We start from the raw sequence: 20,088 nt of genomic DNA on the forward strand, positions 1-20,088 counted from the left end.
AACTTAGAAAGTACTCTGACTTGTTGGAATATGACAGCTCAGTACATTAGAAACATGAATAGTTCTGCACAATTCAGACAGCCACTTAAAGACCTTAGTCTTTCGGCTTTTCCCAGTTAGGGGTTGCCACAACAGAACTCCAGTCCGCTAATGATTAGCAGTGGATTTTTATGGTGCCGAGTTGCCAGCCCAACGCCTAACCTTCAAAGAAGGCACACCCATTCACGCAAGCACCTACCTGCATGTCTTTAAACATCACTCGACCGTGGGGAGGACATGCAGACTCCACACAGAAGGTGCTCCAGCCGAGAATCACACCTCTTGCTGTGAGGTGACAACGCTAACCTCCACACCACCGCGGAATAGCCACTTAAAGACCACCTACTAGAAATAATTAAATGTAGCTGTTATAATGATCATAGTTAACCCACTATTCCCAATCAAGTCTTAATACAAATGATAATTACATTAACTGCTACCTTACTGTTTGTAAATATCTTTGTTATGGTTTCTTTCCAAATCAATAATACACCCTACTTTATCAAAAAAAAAAAAAACATAAGTAATACTACAATTATATGCATCCCAGTACAAATATAAATATGTAGTACTACTAATGTTTTCTAAAGTAGAATATATTAGGCCTGTGCTTCCTTGCTCTGTGTTGTTAATAATGTACTGTTACTCTGAGTTCATTACCATTGTTTAATTGCCCTTGCTTTTGCCTCTTTGGCTTGAACTGTAACTGAAAATTCACCCAGTTAACAAAAATAAAATAAAATAAATGATTTTTCTTTAAAGCACTATAACAATGATTCTTTTGTGGTATTTAACTTCATTACTTTCTATATAAATTAGCATATTGAATTTCCATATTTTTTATATTGTGTCTCAATATTATTTACTCTACCTTACTGCAGTAGCATCTATTAATATACAACTTAATAAAGCACACAAAAATGAGTCAGGAAGCATTCATTTAACATTACATTAGAAACTATGCTTCTCTGCTGAAATGGCAGTACATACTCATGCTTCATGAGTTTGGTTATCGTATCTGAAGCAATGACCAAGACATAGAATTACAATCATTACAACACACCAAGAATTAGGGAAACAGCTGTAAAGGTAAATTCATTCAGTAAATATTCAGGAATAAATCATCATGCACTCCTGTGGTCATATAAAATATCAAGTATTGGCAAATGCAATATATATGTAAAGCAGACTAAACCATATTTACTTATTAAGTGATGTTTTGTCTAAAGTGCTTTAGCTCTTTAAAGGTGAAATGAAACAAAATTCAAAATAGCATCATGCTATGTGTTGTGGAATCCAGCAGTGTTATAATGGTAGTTTATATCATCTTTGTGATTCTAAATATATTAGGAAAGTTAACTCTGAGTACAGAATTAAAATACAGCAGAAAAATGCTTTGTGACAGTGGAAGTGGGTACCATTCCCCTTTTGGTGATGAAAACATCACCACTATATATATATATATATATATATATATATATATATATATGGTTTACTATCACAATGCCGACATGCACTTGCACAGCTATGAAGTATTCGAACAACAGATGTTTGAAAACTTCATATTTCGGCAGGTGATGTGAGCGAACGTTACCATTGCGAATGGACTGTGCATTCGCAATTCTAACGTTCGCTCATGTGAGGGGATCGCGGTACAGTGCGGTTAGGGAAATACATCCCTTTCCTCACTGTAGTGCGATCTCGGAGTTGGAATATTAAGTTGGGGGGTGTGGGGGGCTTGCCCCCATTAGGGTGCAGGGGCTTGCCCTGCATAACTGTGTGTTTAGGCTAGTTAGGTAGGTAGTTACGGGACGGGTGAGAGTGCTGTGTATTGCCGAAAATGTCGTGAGCGACATTTTCGACAATACACAGCTGTTTTCGACATTAAGAAAAGATTTTCAAATTTATGATAGTAAACCTATATATATATATATATATATATATATATATATATATATATATATATATATATACACATATATACACACACAGCAGTTATATGGGGGTATTAATTAAATATATTTATGTTGTTGCTGAATGGATATCCTTTCAAGAATATTAAAAACAGCAAGTGTGACCCTGTGCTTAACTGCTATACTGCACCTTGATGACCCCTTCCAACAATTAATAGAAATATATTTATCCACTGAATCCATGTAGGTTCTGTATTTACAGTGGTGCTATTTGCATCACCAAATGGGACAATGTGCCCATTATCCACTGTGGGATGCTCTTCTTGTACTATATTTTACTTCCACCCTAAATGCTAAGTTTCTTAAATCATTCCAAGTAAGAAAGATTGATATACTCTACTAAGTTACATCACATACAGTTAAATGGAACAAATTTTATTTACTTTCACCTTTAATTATTACTTTTATGGCTGATGTACAGTTTGGCTTTGACACATCAGACCATAACAAACACATGAAACAAAATCAGTTTCTGGGGATTCAACTGCAGGTACATATTTTGTCTCATAATGAGGAGTTTTAATTTTCATGTGTAACAATTTGACATGCATTTTTGAACTAAATTAGAAAAGCTAATAGCTGTATTTAACTTTGTACATGTATAAGCTTTCCAAGTGAAACAGCATGGATTCCTTGATGTTGGAATGTCACATCTCATTTGTTAAGCTGCATCTATTTATTTATAGTTGAATGATCCACTAATAAAGGTGTGGTATTTCCATTCATTCTAGGAAGAGAATAATCACATCCATCTCAAAGGCATGAAAGAGGAAGTAGACAAACAACAGAATGAGATTAATAGTCTGAGGAAAGAGAATACACTCCTACAGAATACAGTACATTTGCTTTCAGCAGAGTCTGAGTTAAAGAAGCAAGAAAGTGTACAGCTCAGAGACAGAGAAAGCAAGCAGAGGTCTGTTTCACTGTTTTCTCACATGCTTTCAAAAATTGCTTTTTTTCTCTCCACACTTGGGAGTTTATGTTGGTACTTAGTACATGTAAGCCATGATGTGCTGAACTATAGCATTACTGAATAGTGTAGAATATGGACTGCTTCTGTCAGGGTCTATATTACGTGATCGAATGGTCAAATAGTCGAACACATAATAGTCGACCTGTAATAATCAAACCGCCACAATGTTGAACGGAAAATCAAAAAAGAAAAACCCACCCAAACAAACCATTTAAATGCTCTACACAGGGGGCAAGCCCACCTGCACTCCCACACCCCCTGCTACTTAAATATACCACCTCCGAGATCGCACTACAGTGCAGACAATGGAAAACTTCCATTTCCACACTGTACGGAGATCTCCATTGAACCATTTGACATTGTGGCGGTTCGATTATTATGGATCGACTATTACGTGTTCGACTATTTGACCATTCGATCGAGTAATATAGACCCCTTCTGCCATGGGCTAATTTTTTTGTTTTATTTTACATATGCTCATATTTTGAAAAGAATTCACAGCTGGACACGCAACTCCAAAAGTTTTTTTAAGAATGTTTTCATTGAAATTGCATTTATTGTCTTGTGTATTTAATCCTAACTATATGCAAGCGGGGTACTCAATGTTTAGGACACACTGATTTATCTCAATTAGGTCATGACTAGATTACTGAAATGAGTATCAGTCCTGTTTAAGTGACTGAGATCACTAAATATCTTTATGGGGCATGTTAGGTTTAAGTGAAACAGGCATTCATTTAGAGTACCAGTGTTTTATATTCAGGGAGTATCACACTCTAAAGAATATGGCGTCTGTGGAGATTATTTAAGTGGTTTGAAGAAATAGGCTGAGAAGACTTGGATAACTGTTTTACCATTAAGGAAGGACGCATTGTTCTGCTACTCACATAATTAACACAAAGTGAAATACATACCGGATGTGATCAAAAGAGCTCCTGGGGCAGTTCTGGAAATGAGCAAGCTATTAGTACCTAAAAATATAAATTAATCTATAACTTCCTGAAAAATGTCGTGCTTCTTAGGAAAAGTAAGCCTCCAAAACCTGCGGGTTATAACAGAGAAAATTGGGACAATTGACATCTGAAGTTAGTGAACCACAGGTGCACTGTCCAAATGGCACATGTAGTTACCAAAGGTTCCAAGGGTTTGTACAACAGCAGAAGCTTCACCACATTATTAAAGCTGCAACTGCTGAAATCAGTAAATTAAATGAATCATTAAGACTGCCTAGAGAACACATCTCCAGGGCATGAATAATGAAGTTTCTTTGTAAGAAGGATATAAGTGACCTGACTTTAATTTATTTATTGTGCATCACATGCATTTATACACACAAATACACACATACAAGCAAACAAATGCACACAAAAGTGTCTTGCAGAGCTTGTAAAAAATGTTCTTATCAGTTAAAAACAATGTTCATATTATACTGTCATATATGTCACCATACCTCTCAGATGCTATGATTTAGGCATAGCATTAGAATTTTTGTCCTAAGATTTGTCCTAACTCAGTTTGAGTTGCTGATGTTCTGAAAAGTTATAACTATTTGCTGGTACATTAATTACCAAATCCTTACATAAAGTCAAAATAAATATTATTTATCCCTTATACTATGGGGTGTAGTATTTATAAACATACTATTGTGTAATTTAAGGAAACAATGATCTAGTGTTTTCCTATAAATGTTGTAAGTTAGTACTATGATTTTAATGCACAAAAGTTGGCAGGTTAAGTATGTCATGTTTATAGACTATAGTGAAATAAGTAGGATAGCATTAGGGCTACAGCAACACCAAACATGCTGCAAAACTCCTGGTACAATTATGTTTTATTAATCTACAAAATAAAAGAAAAATGACTCAAGTTCCCTGATAAACACTGATGGAATTGATACAGCAATTAATGAATAGATGAATGATTTATGTAAAATGCCAAAAGGAATGGCAAAACTGTTTCAGAAGTTTATGATGTATGTTTTGACAGGTAAGCTTAAAATAAGCGTAACACTAATTTTATGAAGTAATGGAGCAGGTCCCTTATCAGATTAGTTAACCTGTGTGATTTTAGACCCAGGTCTTGCTCATCAAAACTCATTTTGCCCTCTATACTAAATATGTATTTGTAATTAATACATTCACTGCGAATAGTTTTCATGTTGTAATCTTCAGAGGAGCGTGGATGTACAAATTAGGTATTTCAACAATGTATGCTTTTTAATCTTATCAAATTCATTTATTTAGCAATTATTTTAGAAAATATATGACACGTTGCACATTACACCATGGTATGATTTTGTGTTTTGCATCATCCCACCATGGCCTGCATTGATGGATCGTGTGTAACATTGTCTACAGGTTCTTGTGTTTTTCTGTACCATGCAACTTAATGTATCTTCAGTTAAAACAGCTATACTGTACTACTCATGTACTTCTTTTAGGCTCTGATCTTGGAGACAGACCTTTCATGACTTTTGTGTACAAGGCACCGTGTTGAGTGTTAAGAGTGTTCCTACTCCAAAGATCAATAAAAGTAGGCAGAAGAATATAGTGGTCTCAGTCATCTGGGTAGGGGGCAGCAGCCACAATTCCTTTCAGGCATTAAACAAAAAAGCACACAGATCCTGACTATGGTTAATGACTAACTTCTGTGTCTATGACATTATCACAGTAACAAAAGATCTGCAGTTGTTTATTTGAAACTGCAGACATGAAATGCTACCAATTGTTCTGTTCCCCCTTTCCTCCTAAACTGTACCCTGCTAATGTCCATTACAGAAAATCATGAAGGAAATATTCAGTTTGTCATTGAAATCTATCAAGCAACTTCAAGATGCCAAGAAATATGTATAACAGTAAAATAATTGTCATTTTTCCTGTGCCTGTGAAGCACAAAATGTAAAATGAAACCTTTATGCTATAAGCAATGTCTTGCAGTTTTGATATTACCTTTTATCCTAGAGTGCCTTAGAAATGGTAACAGTTTACTCCTATATAATGTCAGTGTTAAACGTAAAACCATATATCATTACTGGCCGACCTCCACCCTCACCCCTTTTTGTATTAAAGGATAATAACTTACCACAATTTGAAAGTCTGAAAGTCTACACAGTAGGCAAATGGAAGTATAAGGAATTCTAAAACAGATTGTTTGAATGTTACATAACAGTCTGCACTAACTGCCAGGAAAATAGTTTCCTTTTTAAAATGTAAAATCATAAATGCAGAAACCCTTTTCCTCCTAGAATCCTGAATTTGCAATTATAAAAAAAATATAGTCAAATATTTAAGTTCTTTCTGTTTTACTTATCTAGAGCCATTAATCTGTCAGCTAAACATGTGAATTAGAATCTGTAACCCACCTGGCAATTAGCAAGTACAGTAATGCACCTGAAATTCATCATGTTAAAATAAAACTGTCATGCATTGGTTAAATGTTTCTACAAGCTTTATAAAACCTGTGAAAATAAACCTTTGTTAATTTATCACGTTTCTCCCAAACCAAAAATAAGAAAGGATATGTGTGTGTGTGTGTGTGTGTGTGTGTGTGTGTGTGTATATATATATACACACACACACACACACACACACACACACACACACACACACACACACACACACACACATATATCTATCTATATATATATATATATAGGTTCAGTTCAGATGATGGAGTTTCCGAAATCTCAAAACTCATATGGTGGAGACCATATGATCGAGTTTTCAGAAACTTGAACATCTGAAGGGGGGGTTAAATAAAGTGTGTGAGTGCCTTAGGTGAGGGGTTCTGCAGGGGGGCAAGCCCTTTGCACCCCATGCTGCTAAAATATACGAGGTCCGAGACTGTGCTACAGCGGGGAACAGGGAAATCTCTCATTTCGCAGTGTCTGCAAAAGCGCAGAACAGGAGATTTCCCTTTTCCCCACTGTATCGGAGTTAGTATATTTAAGTGGGGGAGTGGGCGGGTGCAGGGGGCTTGCCCCCTGCAAAAAAGTCTTTAAATGTGTTTTTTTTTCACTTCTAATGTTTGAGTTTCTGAAAACTCAAACATATTGTCTTGGTCATATGAGTTTTTAGATTTTGGAAACTCGATTATCTGAAGTGAATCCATATATATTTATATATATATATATATATATATATATATATATATATATATGTATCTATACAGACACATATATATGTATATATATATATATATATATATATATATATATATATATATATATATATATGTATCCTCGAAATACTGAAATATCAAAATTCAGTATTTAAAAGCTATAAAGTTGAATTTTTGAAACCACGAAAACTCAGAGCCGCGAAATTCAAAATCTTGCACACCGGAGATTTTGAATTTCGCTTCTACTGCATACACACACATACACTCACACACACACACACACACACACACACACACACACACACACACACACACACACACAAACACAAGCTCTCTACTACATAAAAGCAGGGGAGCAAGCCCCCCTGCACCCCCACACCCCCCTACTTAAATATTCTCACTCCGAGGTTGCACTACACACAAACACACACAAAACACCACCACACAAGCTACATTCTCCTCGCACACACACATCACAGCAACAAAGCACACTGACACACACCACAGCCCCTACATAAAGCCCTTAACACGCACACACTTACCTGAATCCATAACCACAGTGAAACCTCAGAAGCGCGAAATTCAAAATCGCCAGTATTCGAGGTTTTGAATTTCGCACTTCTGAGCTTTCTCTGTTCTCAGGATTCCACTTTATGGTCTCGAAATACTGAATTTTGATATTTCAGTATTTCGAGCTTCTAAAGTGAATATATATATATATATATATATATATATATATATATATATATATATATATATCGATATGGTACTTGAGTCAATCCACTTTACTGAAAGTGCATTTTATCGAAAATGCACTTTCACTAAAAAAAAAAAAAAAAAAACACATGCAGTTTGCATGTAGATTTAGTTGTACATCAACATGTAGTGTTGATTGTACAACTAAGCAAACTGTTGCTTAGATCATGGTACAGCTGGAATAAGGGAATATTCCCTTTTCCCCAGTGTAGTGCGATCTCGAAGTGAGAATATTAAAGTGGGGGGTGGGGGTGCAGGGGGGCTTGCCCCCTACATAAACGTGAGTAGTGTTTTATTTGTGTAGTTTTTTGGCGTTTTTTTTTTTCGTGAAAGTACATTTTTCAAATGCTGCAAATGTTGCTATACACAATTCAGTCATTTGATCTTTATGACTTTTACTGTCATCTCTCTTCCTTGGGCAACTTCGAACAGCAGATACTATGTTATACATTCACATGTACTGATTTAAAACCTTATTCATGCAGCTACAATAGTTCTATTATTACTGGTTACACTGCAAAAAGTTTGACCTGGAATTTTTCCTGCCATTATAAAGTGATTGTTTATGAAAAAACATACTTTTTAATTTTCACTGACGATTTGTATTCACCAGACTGCCCTCATTTTTCTGTTACAAATTCCAATGCAAAATACAGAGGCTAGTTATCAAACTGTACATGGTAATTCTAAGCCTGAAAAGCATTAATTTGTTTTAAGCTCAATGGAGTCTCCATTTAAAATTGAGTTAACTTCCATAACATGAGCCATTGCAAGTATACAGTTATAAAAATAATGTATGCTTACTGTCCCTGATCTCCAAAAGGATGATGAGTACTAAATTGCTACATGTTTTCAAGTATCTTCTTCCACAAGAAACCCTGTGTCATAGGCTAAAGTCAGCTGCTCTTATGCTGCAGTGACCCTCCTTTTTGAATTCTTGCTAACCCTATGGACTTTCAGGTGCATTCTTATGGGACTTGTTCCTGACTGGTAATTCAAATGCTTCTGTGTGGATCTGACTTTTAGTCTTTCCTCTGTGTCTACAACTCTCCCTTTCCAGATGACCCTGCTGTCTTGGGAGTCTGCAACCAGATCAGATCATGTAACAAATTATTTTGTTTGCAAGTCTGACTCACCATATGCAAATGTGACTGTGTCTCATCTCAAATAAAATCTGGGGAGACAGTCATGATGTAGCAAAACTAGTTATATTCACAGAACAGGATAGCAGCATCTTGAGAATCACAAAAGCAAACCTAAACATGGCAGACAAATAGTTTATATACATATACAAATTACAGAATCAGCAGTTCCTCAGCTTAGGTGTTTCTTTTTGGAATAATCAACAATACAATTAAGCTGACTATAACATCATCCAATAAACTTCCCCTTCTTCATCTAAATGATAGCTGCTATTCTGGGAGGTTTTTCATGTCATGATAATTACTTCTCACATTCCAAGATCTAGTAAATTTCCTTATGCTTTATAGAACTATGTTCATATAGAACATATCAAAAAGCAAGGTACTCATCTGTCTCTACAATGTTTCTAATTATGTTTCTAGTCATGCAATGTTTGACAATACCTTTTGTTCACAATGCAGCCTAACAAACAAAGCATGGCTACATTTCTTTATCTCAAGCTGCAGCATGATGTCTGAAATAATGTAATTAAATGTTTTGCCCTAGCTTGCCTAGAAGCAATGTCTGAAATAATTCTTCTTGAAGAAATACATCCTGACACTTCTTTAGCATCCTAGTAGATTTACCACTTTAATCCATAGGGATCACACAAAGAAATTCAATTTTGATGGAAAATATACTAACAAATGACATGACGTTTCCATGTTGCAGAATTATGCTAAAGACATGAAGTCCTGCATTTCTAAAAAATGTGAAAAAGTATTGTATATGCTCTTTAATGCTATCTAAATCACATGACATACTCTCTTAACTTTATCAAGTTTGTTACTTGAAATGAACTTGTGTGGTCCAGTCACCAAGTATTAAATACATTAATTAATTAATTTAAAGAATGTTGAAACAGTGATTTTAGGTGAGGAAAGAGGAATGGAGAACAAAGAAATAGAAGACATTAGTTATACTGAATCAGGCATGTTGAATGGAAAATAACATACCCTAGATGGCATCTGCTAGAACAGACAGAGGATAAGTAGTAAAGAAAAAAGTGACAGCTTGGTAAAAACATATGAGATATGAAAAAGAGCAGACAAAATAAAATGGTGTAGTCTACTACCTGTTATAAAAGTCAGATTGCTGCCTGTGTGACAGGATTTGAACTGTTATGACTTAACAAATAGGCACACAGCATAGACAAGTCATAATCCTGATGGAAGTCAAGAACTTTACTGTAAAGGCAAAAATGTAAAAGGGGAGAGAGAATGCAAAAGCACATGCCAGAACCAGTAAAAACTTGCTATAAAAAGAAGCCTGTGACAGAGAGAACACATAAACAGAACATACTTCACAACACAGTCCAACCACTAAAGAAACAGTTAATATAAAGACAGACAGGGTAAGAATGTCATGCCTTGCAGTTAATAGCACTATGAGTTGTCAGCAAGCAGCTTCCTATAGTTCTGGATTTGATTTCCTTAGTCTTCATTTGAGCTCCCCACTGAAATGTTGAGACATGAAATGTCGAGTCCCGACATGCCAAAAAAAGAAATGCAAAAGAAGAGGGAATATTAACCATCACTCTTCTTTAAACTTCCTCTTTTTTTTTTTTTTTTTTTGCAGGGGATAAGCCCCTAAACTTATTTAAACAAACTCTGAGATCCCCATACCTTGGAGTAAACAGAATATCCAGAAAAATAACAATTTTGGACTTGGTATATGGAAGTCCATATTTTAGCCACTCGGTCTCCACATCTCAGGACTTGGCAAAGCAGGTCATAAGATTTCAAATGGTTACCCTTCATTTGCCTCCTGTGTGACTCTGAGCAAGTCACTTAATAAAAGAGTGCTACTTGGCTGAGTCTGCAAAAGGTCCATGTAGATCAGTGCTGTCATCTAGCTATCAAAAATAATTATAAACAAATATAAATAAATAAATTATATAACAAGAAATGTCAAATCAGGGGAATAATATGATAGTATACAAATAAGTAACCACGCAGGGATAATGAGTAGATCTGATTAAAACATGCCCAAAAGAAGGTCAGTTAAATTCCTGATTTCATGAGGAACAACATTACTGACGTTATTAGGAAAAAGCTAGTGGGGGACAACAGTTTAGGAATAAGAGTTTAAATGTGAGTAAATTGCTGACACGTTCTTAGCTTTGGCAAATACCCACTTAGTGTTTTAAAGAAAGAAAAGGATGACACAAGAAATCCTGCTAACAAGGGGCTAAACTGAGGAACTATTTTTGTTGGTAGAGGCATTAATGTGGAAGCAAAGCCATACCCACTTTGTGAAATGAGTATTTATTTATGTACCTCTCAAAAGTAAAGTTTTATGAGGAACAGTCTTTATTTTCAGTCTTAAAAGTTCCATGCTCCATCTCATTACTAATTAAAAGTGTCTGTGACACATTTATTGTAAAGAATGTTTTTAACACATATTCATGGTAAATAACATGAATCATATTAATTAGTCAAAGAATGTTTTGATAAATATACAGAAATAGTTATTACCATGCTGTGAACTAGTTTTATCAGTAAGTGCTCAATATATTGCCCACTTGTTCCACTTAATGACTGATAGTGTTCCACATTTTGTAGTCAGAAGGTTGAGAGCTATGTGTTCCTATTAGTGGTAGTTTGGGCATTAAGAGTAGGTGGTCTAAATATATGTCACTTTACATAGACTTTAACCCTGAAGCAGTACCTATGGCCAGTCAGTGTTAGCACTGATCAATTTACCAGGACTTCCAGAAAGCATAGCTTATGCTTTAGCAAACTTGACAGTAAGGTTTTAGAAGATAGTCACTTGAATTTTCCAGATCCTGATGAAATATTTATTTGATTGATAAAAAAGAGGGAACTGCCTAATAATCATCTTTTTATCTACAATATTGTTGTAACAAGCTCAGAAAAGAATTTTAAAGGGGAATTAACCACTACAGGATAAAACAGTGCCTAGCATTGAGCTTGGGGAACTGTAGGGCTGACACACTTAGGGTCAGAAAAATAGCTATCAATCTTCACTTGACAAAAGTAGCAGGAATGGTAGTCATAAAAACAAGTGCATAGTTCCTTTACCAAAGCTAACTGAGGAGGAGAACTGAAACAGAAAGGTATGAATAACTGGGTAAAATGTCTTGGTAAAGGCAATAATGTCAGCATTATTTAGCTGTCCATCATTTATACCTGTAAGAAACTGGTGAGAAAGAAGTCAGGTAGCACTCTTGGTAACATGTCCATGTCTAAATCATACCAATTCCTTAAAAGAATTGTATTATTAGAGAAGCATTTGAATTTGGTCTGTGGTATGAAGACTTAGAAGTCGGAGCAACTTGGAAAAAGGGGCACAGTTGCCTGCTTCCAAATAGCTACTATTGCAGATTGACAAACTGATGTTAAAACATAAGTGGCTTAACTCACTGCATGCTACCCATCTTGGATCAGCAAAATGGCCTATTATGGTTGTATCCCAAAGTGAGCTAAGTTATTTCACCCATCTTGGGGGAGAGAGGTTGCCTGGCCCACCCCACTACCCACATTTCCTGATGAAGAGGCACAGTAAGCAGTGTATGGACTGGGGATATGTAGTTGGTTCTGCCAAGCCTTCCTAGGATATGTGCACCAACATGCATGCCCACAGAAGAAGACACAGCAGACTCTTGAATATGTAAATGTAACAGTTAGCTGCCAGTCAAGGAGTTAGGGCCATACAGGCAAAGTATATGATTTTTTCTCTGGATGATGACTCCTTAAGATAGGCTGTCAGAAGAATGAATAGGCCAGTTGATCATTGCAGGGTTGGTAGTTGTCCAGAGGGAGGGGAAAATGGAAAAAAAGAAAACTGCCATCCGTGAGTGTTAAAGTATCAGTTTGAGCTGATTAATATGCACACATAATGAGCTACTCAGTTATTACTATTAGTAGGATTGGCAGTATTTGAATATTAATGCTAATAATTGAAGAATTGTAGCATCACCTTTTAGGGAATAATGTGCCATCTGCCAGAAATACTATGGCTGCATAGTCAGTCATTGCAAGCTGCATAGTCTCTGTAGTAATGGAGATTATTTGTGAAAACATATAGAAATATGTCATATTTACGCCTGTTTGCATTAGTAATGCAAGAATGTAAGTATGCACCCGTGTATGCACTGGAAGGTAGTCAAAACTGACACAAAAGGAATTGGTTAACTGACTTATACAGATGTACATGCTTCAGCAGTTATGAATATTAGTAATATTTCCATACTGATGCTAATATTTCAAGAATGGTAGCATCTGCATAAGTGAGCAATGGGTCATCTGCAAGCTTTCATGGATTGCTGTGCGTCAGCTATCTGTAGATTGTGTGAAATATATATTCTGTGATGCATTTTAGATTATTTGCAAAAACAGTTTATGAAACTACTTTGTATTTTGCTCTTTTTGCATTAATAATATTTTAGTGGTTAATATGTACAAATAAATATATGCCCTTGGATTAGCACTGTAATTGTGCTCCCACAAACACAAAATACTACTTAAGAAATGACCCTCAGAGGAGATGGACAACAAGCAAGCAAGCATCTTGAGTTATATAGCTTTGTTTGCAGTTATGAATATTAATAATATTTATATGTTAATGTCAATATTTCAAGAACAGTAGTTTTGGTATTATGGAACAATGTGTCATCTACAGGCTGACATGAATTGTGTGTGCACAGTCAAATAGCAAATGTGAACTGTATATTCTACACTGATATCAAAGAAGGTTGAGCCACATATAAATAAATGATACCATCTGACAGACATTTAGACCAACAAACCTGCCTGCGGCTCTTGAGATATAGCATACATGGTTTGTTATCTACTAAATATTGTTTGAAAATATTATTAGAATTTTGCAAGCTTATTTTCCATAATATTACAAAATTATTTAGATTTTAATTCTGTACAACATTGTGTCACACATCCTTGTTCTAAGGGAAGAGTTGCTTGATTTAATAGAGATCAGGGAAAGAAATAGGTTACAGAAAGTAAATAAGACCCCAAAATGTTATAAATCTGATAAAACAGATAACACAGTTAGACACAGTAAGGCCATGTTAAGACTAATTCTGGTGGCTGCCAAAAAAAAGCAATTACTAGAAAATGGAAATCAAAATCTAAACCAACTATACTAGAAATAGTGAATACTGTTAACAGAAATAAAAGAACAGAAATAGGATCTTTAGAAAAGGGTAGGAGTAACTTACATAGAAAAACTGGAAACTGTGGGAACAATACACGCAGAAAAATGTTTTGGAGGAGAAAAGAGGTTTAAGGGAATGTAAGACATGAATAATTTATGCAATGTTACTTAGATTATAGGATATATAAAAATATATGTAATGTATGATGCTAATTTGTTTGATTAATTTTATATAACTATATGTTTGCCTATATCAAAAGTGATAATTCAATACAGGTGTTTAAAAAAAGAAAATGCTTGTACATACAAACAATGATTATTATAACAGTTTTCTAAGTCAGTAATACATACCACTAAGCTAAATGTGTTGCTTGAAAACACAGAAGAACATAGTAATCAAGGCTATTAACAGAACTTTGTGTGATATAACAGAGATATATTAATGTACAGCTAAATTATTAACGGATAATGTCTTAACACAAAAACATTGAACAAGAAGGAAAAGGAAGGGATGAAATAAGATGCCATCAAGGAAACAATGAATAGAGAAAACAAGACAAGAAATGTCACTGTTAGAAGAATATAAGAGGGAACAGATCAACAAAAATAGAAAAATAGATGTGGTGAAAGCAATGCACAGTATCAAAACAGAACAGGATCTATCATACATGATTGCTAATAATAAACTAAAGGTATCAACACAGGCAGAAAAATGAAGAAAATATGCAGATAAATTTAAAGGATAAGTACAAAATAAGCAATTCATTGATGAACCAAAAGAGTTTCATAGAGAAAAAAACCCCCAAAAAAAAACAAAGCAAAAGGAATAGAAATACCGCCAAGAAAAGAAGAAATAGATATATTTTGGGTAAATATTTATGAAGATCCTGTGGAACATAACAAAGATGCTGAATGGATTGAAACACTTAAAGAAACAGTAAGGAGTTCAAATATACAGGATAAGAAACAGGATGAAGCAACGGCCAGAGAAATTGAAACAAAATTAAGAGAAGCACTTCATTGAAAAACCCCAGTCTGAGATGCAGTACCAAATTTCTGGCTAAAAGTATGAACATCATTACATGAAGATCTAGCCTTGAGTAAGAATTACTTATAAATGGATTCTGAACAGACACCAACCTGGTTAACAACAGAAAAAATGATACTCCACCTTAAGAGTGAACATGTAAGCTATCCTAAAAACTATAGACTGATAGCTTCCTTATGACTGTGCTGGAATTGATGTAGACAGACTTTGTAGTCACTTAGAAGGAAACTCAGTCATGGTAATAGAACTAAAGGCTAACAAAAGACAGTCATATGGAACCAGGGATCATTTGCTTCTAAATAAAGCCATAATAAAGAATTGTAAAAAGGGGAAGAATCTAAATATGGCATGGATAGATTACAAAAAAGCATTTCACAGCATCCCACATTTGTGGATAAAGAGGTGCTTAAAGATGTATAAGATACATCCTACATTGCTCAGTCACATTACAATGACCACGTAACAGTGGCAAACCACTTTGCAATTAACCCATAACAAAGAGCAAATTATTATCCTTGGGGTATAAACCTTGACTCGAGATGATTGTCACTGTTGAAGTGACAACCTGACCCCCACGTGCAAAAATGGGAAACAATTGGTCTTGACAAATGTGCAAAAATAATGTTTAAAGTAGGAGAGTTCCAGTACCAAGAAAATATCAATCTGGGACAGAAATGTGATATAAATGAACTTGAGTGGGAAGGTATGTAGGTTCATAGGTTCATAGGTAGGTACTAGACTATCTGCCCGAAGGCATTTATAAGCCTAGCCAGAATGTGTCGGCTTTCACCGCCCCCTTAGATTAGTTCCCTGTGCCTCTGTCCAGCAGAGCCACTGAAGTGATCCCTGAGGTAAACTTTCTGTTTCCCATCCACTTGTCAAGATTTCTTTTGAAGAGGGTTAGCGAGGAGCTCTGCCTAATGTAGACTGGAATCTTATTCCAAAGCATGGGAAGTCTCTGGGACAGGAATCTATCCCTCCAGCACTTCCTATTTATTGTTGTGATGAGGTTTAGATCCCTAGAGAGTGTGGCTCGAGGGGATAAGGTTTTCTTTAGGTGGAGCATGTCCATCAAATCTGGGTTGGACATGGCCTTTTATGTCAGGCAGAGATCACCTCTGAGTAGGCGATATGCAACTGAGTACAGCTGTAATTTCTTCAGTCGAGCTGTATACGGCATCTGTTTGAGACCAGTGATCCTCTTGGTGAGGTACTTCTGTGGTCTTTCCAGCTGTTGCAGGTGTCTTGAAAGGTACATCCCAAATGGGGCATTGTATTCTATGATGGTTCTGATGAGTGATGAGTAGAGGGGTACAATGACCTCTTTTGATCTGGATACGAACCCTTTTGTGATTAGGTGGGCCACATAGAAGGATTTTCTAACCACTTTGGCAATGTGATTATCAAAGTTGAGATTACTATCTACTTGGGTCCCCAGATCCCTTATTACGTCTTCCATATTTAGGGGACTACCACCTATGTGGTAGTTTGTGGGTACTTTGTTTTTTCCAAAGGGGATGACTATGCACTTTTTGGCATTTAGCTTGAGGCCATGATTTTGACACCAGGTATCTGTCTCAGTGAGACCCTTTTGGGGGATGTCTGTGTCAGCTGGAGAGTCAATTATAGCCCTTGGTTTGCAGTTGTCTGCGAACTTGGTCAGCCATAGTCCACCTGTGCTTGCCTGTACCTCTGAGAAGTATATGCCAAACAGGAGGGGTCCTAGGACTGAGCCCTGGGGAATTCCACTTGTAACTGATTTAGAGTCAGACCTAGCTCCAGCAACTCTCACCATGTGGGTTCTTCCATGAGCCAGTTGGCAACCCATCTTGTGATGTAGGAGTTTATGTTCAGGCTGGTGAGCATGTCTATAATACCAGAATGAGGAATGGTGTCGAAGGCCTTTGCGAGGTCTAGGTAGGCTGTGTGTACCACCTTTTGCTTGTCTATAGCCTTGGTAACTGTCTCAAAGAAGTCCACCAGGTTCAGGAGGCATGATCTGCCCATAACAAAGCCGAACTGGGTAGGGTCCAGTGTTTGGAGGTTCCCAATGTCTCTGTTAATGAGTTCCATGATGATGCGCTCCATAGCCTTGCAGACCAAGGTAGTCAGGCTTATAGGGCGATAGTTCCCGGGGTCTGTTGTGGCTCCACCTTTGTGGAGCGGAATAACTGCTGCTGTGCGCCACTCTATGGGTACGTAGCGTGTGAAGAGGCTGAGTTTGAACAGTGTGTTTAGGTGAGGGGTTAGCTCATCTTTGAGCTCGTGTAGGACGCAGCCTGGGACACCATCCGGTCCCATTGATGCTATGTTTTTGGCTTTGGAGAGGGCTGTTTTATCCTGAGTGTCTGTGATTTCAGGGACTCTACATTCTTCTGGTATGGTTTTGGGCCCTCTTGGGGGTGAGAGGGGGGTGAAGTTTGCGATGAACCTGTCTGCCAGGATGTTGGCGATATCGGCCGGTTCAGTGTATTTTGTGCCATTCTGCACTAACTCCAAGCAGATCTGAGCATTGCCACTTAGATTCTTGACATAGCTAAAGAATGCCTTGTGGTTATCTTTGGAGTCCTTGGCAATTTTTCTTTCAAAGCTTGCCTTGGATGATTTTATGAGGGATCGTAGTTTCATGCTGATACTGATCAGGGATGTCTTCCCTTCTTGGGATTTTACTCTTTTCTGTACTAGTTTCCTCCTTCTATTGTATAGCTTGTTTATGGCAGGAGTCCACCAGACTGGTTTCCTTTTCTTGGAGGAGTGAGTCTTGGTTTTGCTTGGGATGGCATGATCCATGCATTCTTGTAGGTGCCCGTAGAATGCATTAGTAAAGATTTTTGCAGCTTGGACAGTATTATCCTTCAGCATGGGGGCTTTGAAACTTTCCACCTCGGTCTTAAGTAACGTGAAGTTTACTTTTGAAAAGTTTTTTACAGTGGTTGTCTTGTCCGGGGGTGGGGGCGGAATGTGGATATCCAAAGTGATTTGTTTATGGTCAGATCTAACCAGCGAGGGGTTGACCTCTGGTGTGGAACACCGGTCGCCCATGTTGGTGATGACCAGGTCCAATATGTTGTCACCTCTGGTGGGAGTGTTGACCAGCTGAACCAGGGCATTTGAGTTTATAAATTCTAGGAAATGTTGGGCAAGGGAGTTAGTACTTGAGTAGTTCTCCCAGTTAATGTTTGGATAATTGAAATCACCCAATATTAGGGTGTTTGGTAGGACCTTTATGTTTCCCAGCATTTCCAGGAACATGGAATTGGGGTCCTGGGACATGATGGGTGATCTGTAGCAAGCTACAGTTTGAATTGCAGTTTTGCCCATTGTTAGTTGAACGTGGATGATCTCTGAAGCATCGTGCTGTGCCACTAACCTGGAGGTGTGGGTATCCTTGATGAGTACGGATACGCCCCTGACTTTTGTATTTCAGTTTGGGTTCTGTGGCCAAAATGTCTTATTCCAATCCGTGCCCCTGTACTCGAGCAGAACGAAACACTGTTATCCAACGTAAATATTCAGTACAACTAAACACAAAACTGCTGTTTGCTCGTGTAACGTTTTAATGACAATTTTCAGTAAAAATCCAGATGGTTTAGCGCTTTCATCTGTCGCAGACAGATTTCATCAGAACCAAGCTCACAGTCTCATACTCTGACCTTTATACTACCATTTTGGCCTTTTATATTTAAATAATAAAAATGACAACTTGTGGATACATACATATTGTAAAGAAATGCTTCATAATCTTCATAAAATGCTTCTGATACATTAATACAAAATAATTAAAATTCAAGTTAAAATATTTTAATACCATATGATTAAAATCATAATATATAAACATCTGTATGTCCTACACATCAAATATGTCTACTCATTATGCTACTAAAACTCGTGAATCTAACAATAACTGCACACCATGTATCTAACAATCGGACACAATGCGGCAATGGTATTGTGTCGTGCTTTTCTGCTGTAACCATGAATGTACACTATGTCAAATATGATGTATTAAATGATGTAATGTGGCAGTGTATTCCTATGCGTTCCCCATCAATAAAAAGGGTTTCAAACTAATGTATTCATTCAAGCCAGGGAATGTGGTGGCATCCAACATAATTTGCCATTTACTTTCTAAACATCCTAGTTTTGCTTTCCAATTACCTCTGTCTACTGAGCTGTTAACCTGATCCAATATTGAAAATATAAATGTGTGGTCTTTGTTTGTGGCCTTTGTATGTTTACTCAATGCATTATTTTCATCTCCTTTTTTGGTTTTATAACAATGCTCGTAGATTCTGGTCTTGAACTTCCTTTCTGTTTTCCCCACATAGTATACATTGCATTTTTTACATACGGCGAGATATACAATTCCTTTACTATTACAATTCCCCTCCTTGAATTTACAGACACTATGGGTACTATTTTCCAAGACCACCCTGTTGGCAGTGTTGATATACTGACACTGTCTGCATGTTCCACATTTCTTTGTCCCATATTTCCTGTTGTGCTGTATCCTACATGCATTAATATTTGTTTCAGTTAATCTTTTCAGATTCATACCTGTTTTTAATATAATCTTAGGTGTATCACCAACCGTATTTCTTGCTTCTTCATCAACATTAAATATATACCAGTGTCTACGTAGTATTTCTTTCACTACATTTGTGTATGGATTGTACATTAAAACACACACCCTTCTATTGAACTCATTATGTATATTTTTTACTAACGTTGGTTTACCTAGTAATGGTTCGTATTTCTTGCCCCATTGTGATTTAACAAAATTTGTCACATCTATCAACATACTGTTGGGGTATCCCCTTTCCTTGAACATCCGATGGATAGTTTCAATTTCTTGATTCATA

The 20,088-nt window shown here is 36.5% G+C and overlaps 1 protein-coding gene across 1 annotated transcript in view; it reads left to right on the forward strand.

Moving 5' to 3' along the window:
• The window catches only part of FAM184B (family with sequence similarity 184 member B), a 908,731-nt gene that overhangs the window by 595,130 nt on the left and 293,513 nt on the right, over positions 1 to 20,088 (forward strand). The window contains exon 14 of the mRNA XM_044063450.1: positions 2,744 to 2,925. Within this exon, the coding sequence (XP_043919385.1) occupies positions 2,744 to 2,925 (182 nt within the window). The remainder of the gene's footprint in view (positions 1 to 2,743; positions 2,926 to 20,088) is intronic.

This window comes from Protopterus annectens, chromosome 2.part1, assembly GCF_019279795.1.
Source record: "Protopterus annectens isolate FY-2018-M chromosome 2.part1, PAN1.0, whole genome shotgun sequence".
NCBI classification, from domain to species: Eukaryota; Metazoa; Chordata; order Ceratodontiformes; family Protopteridae; genus Protopterus; species Protopterus annectens.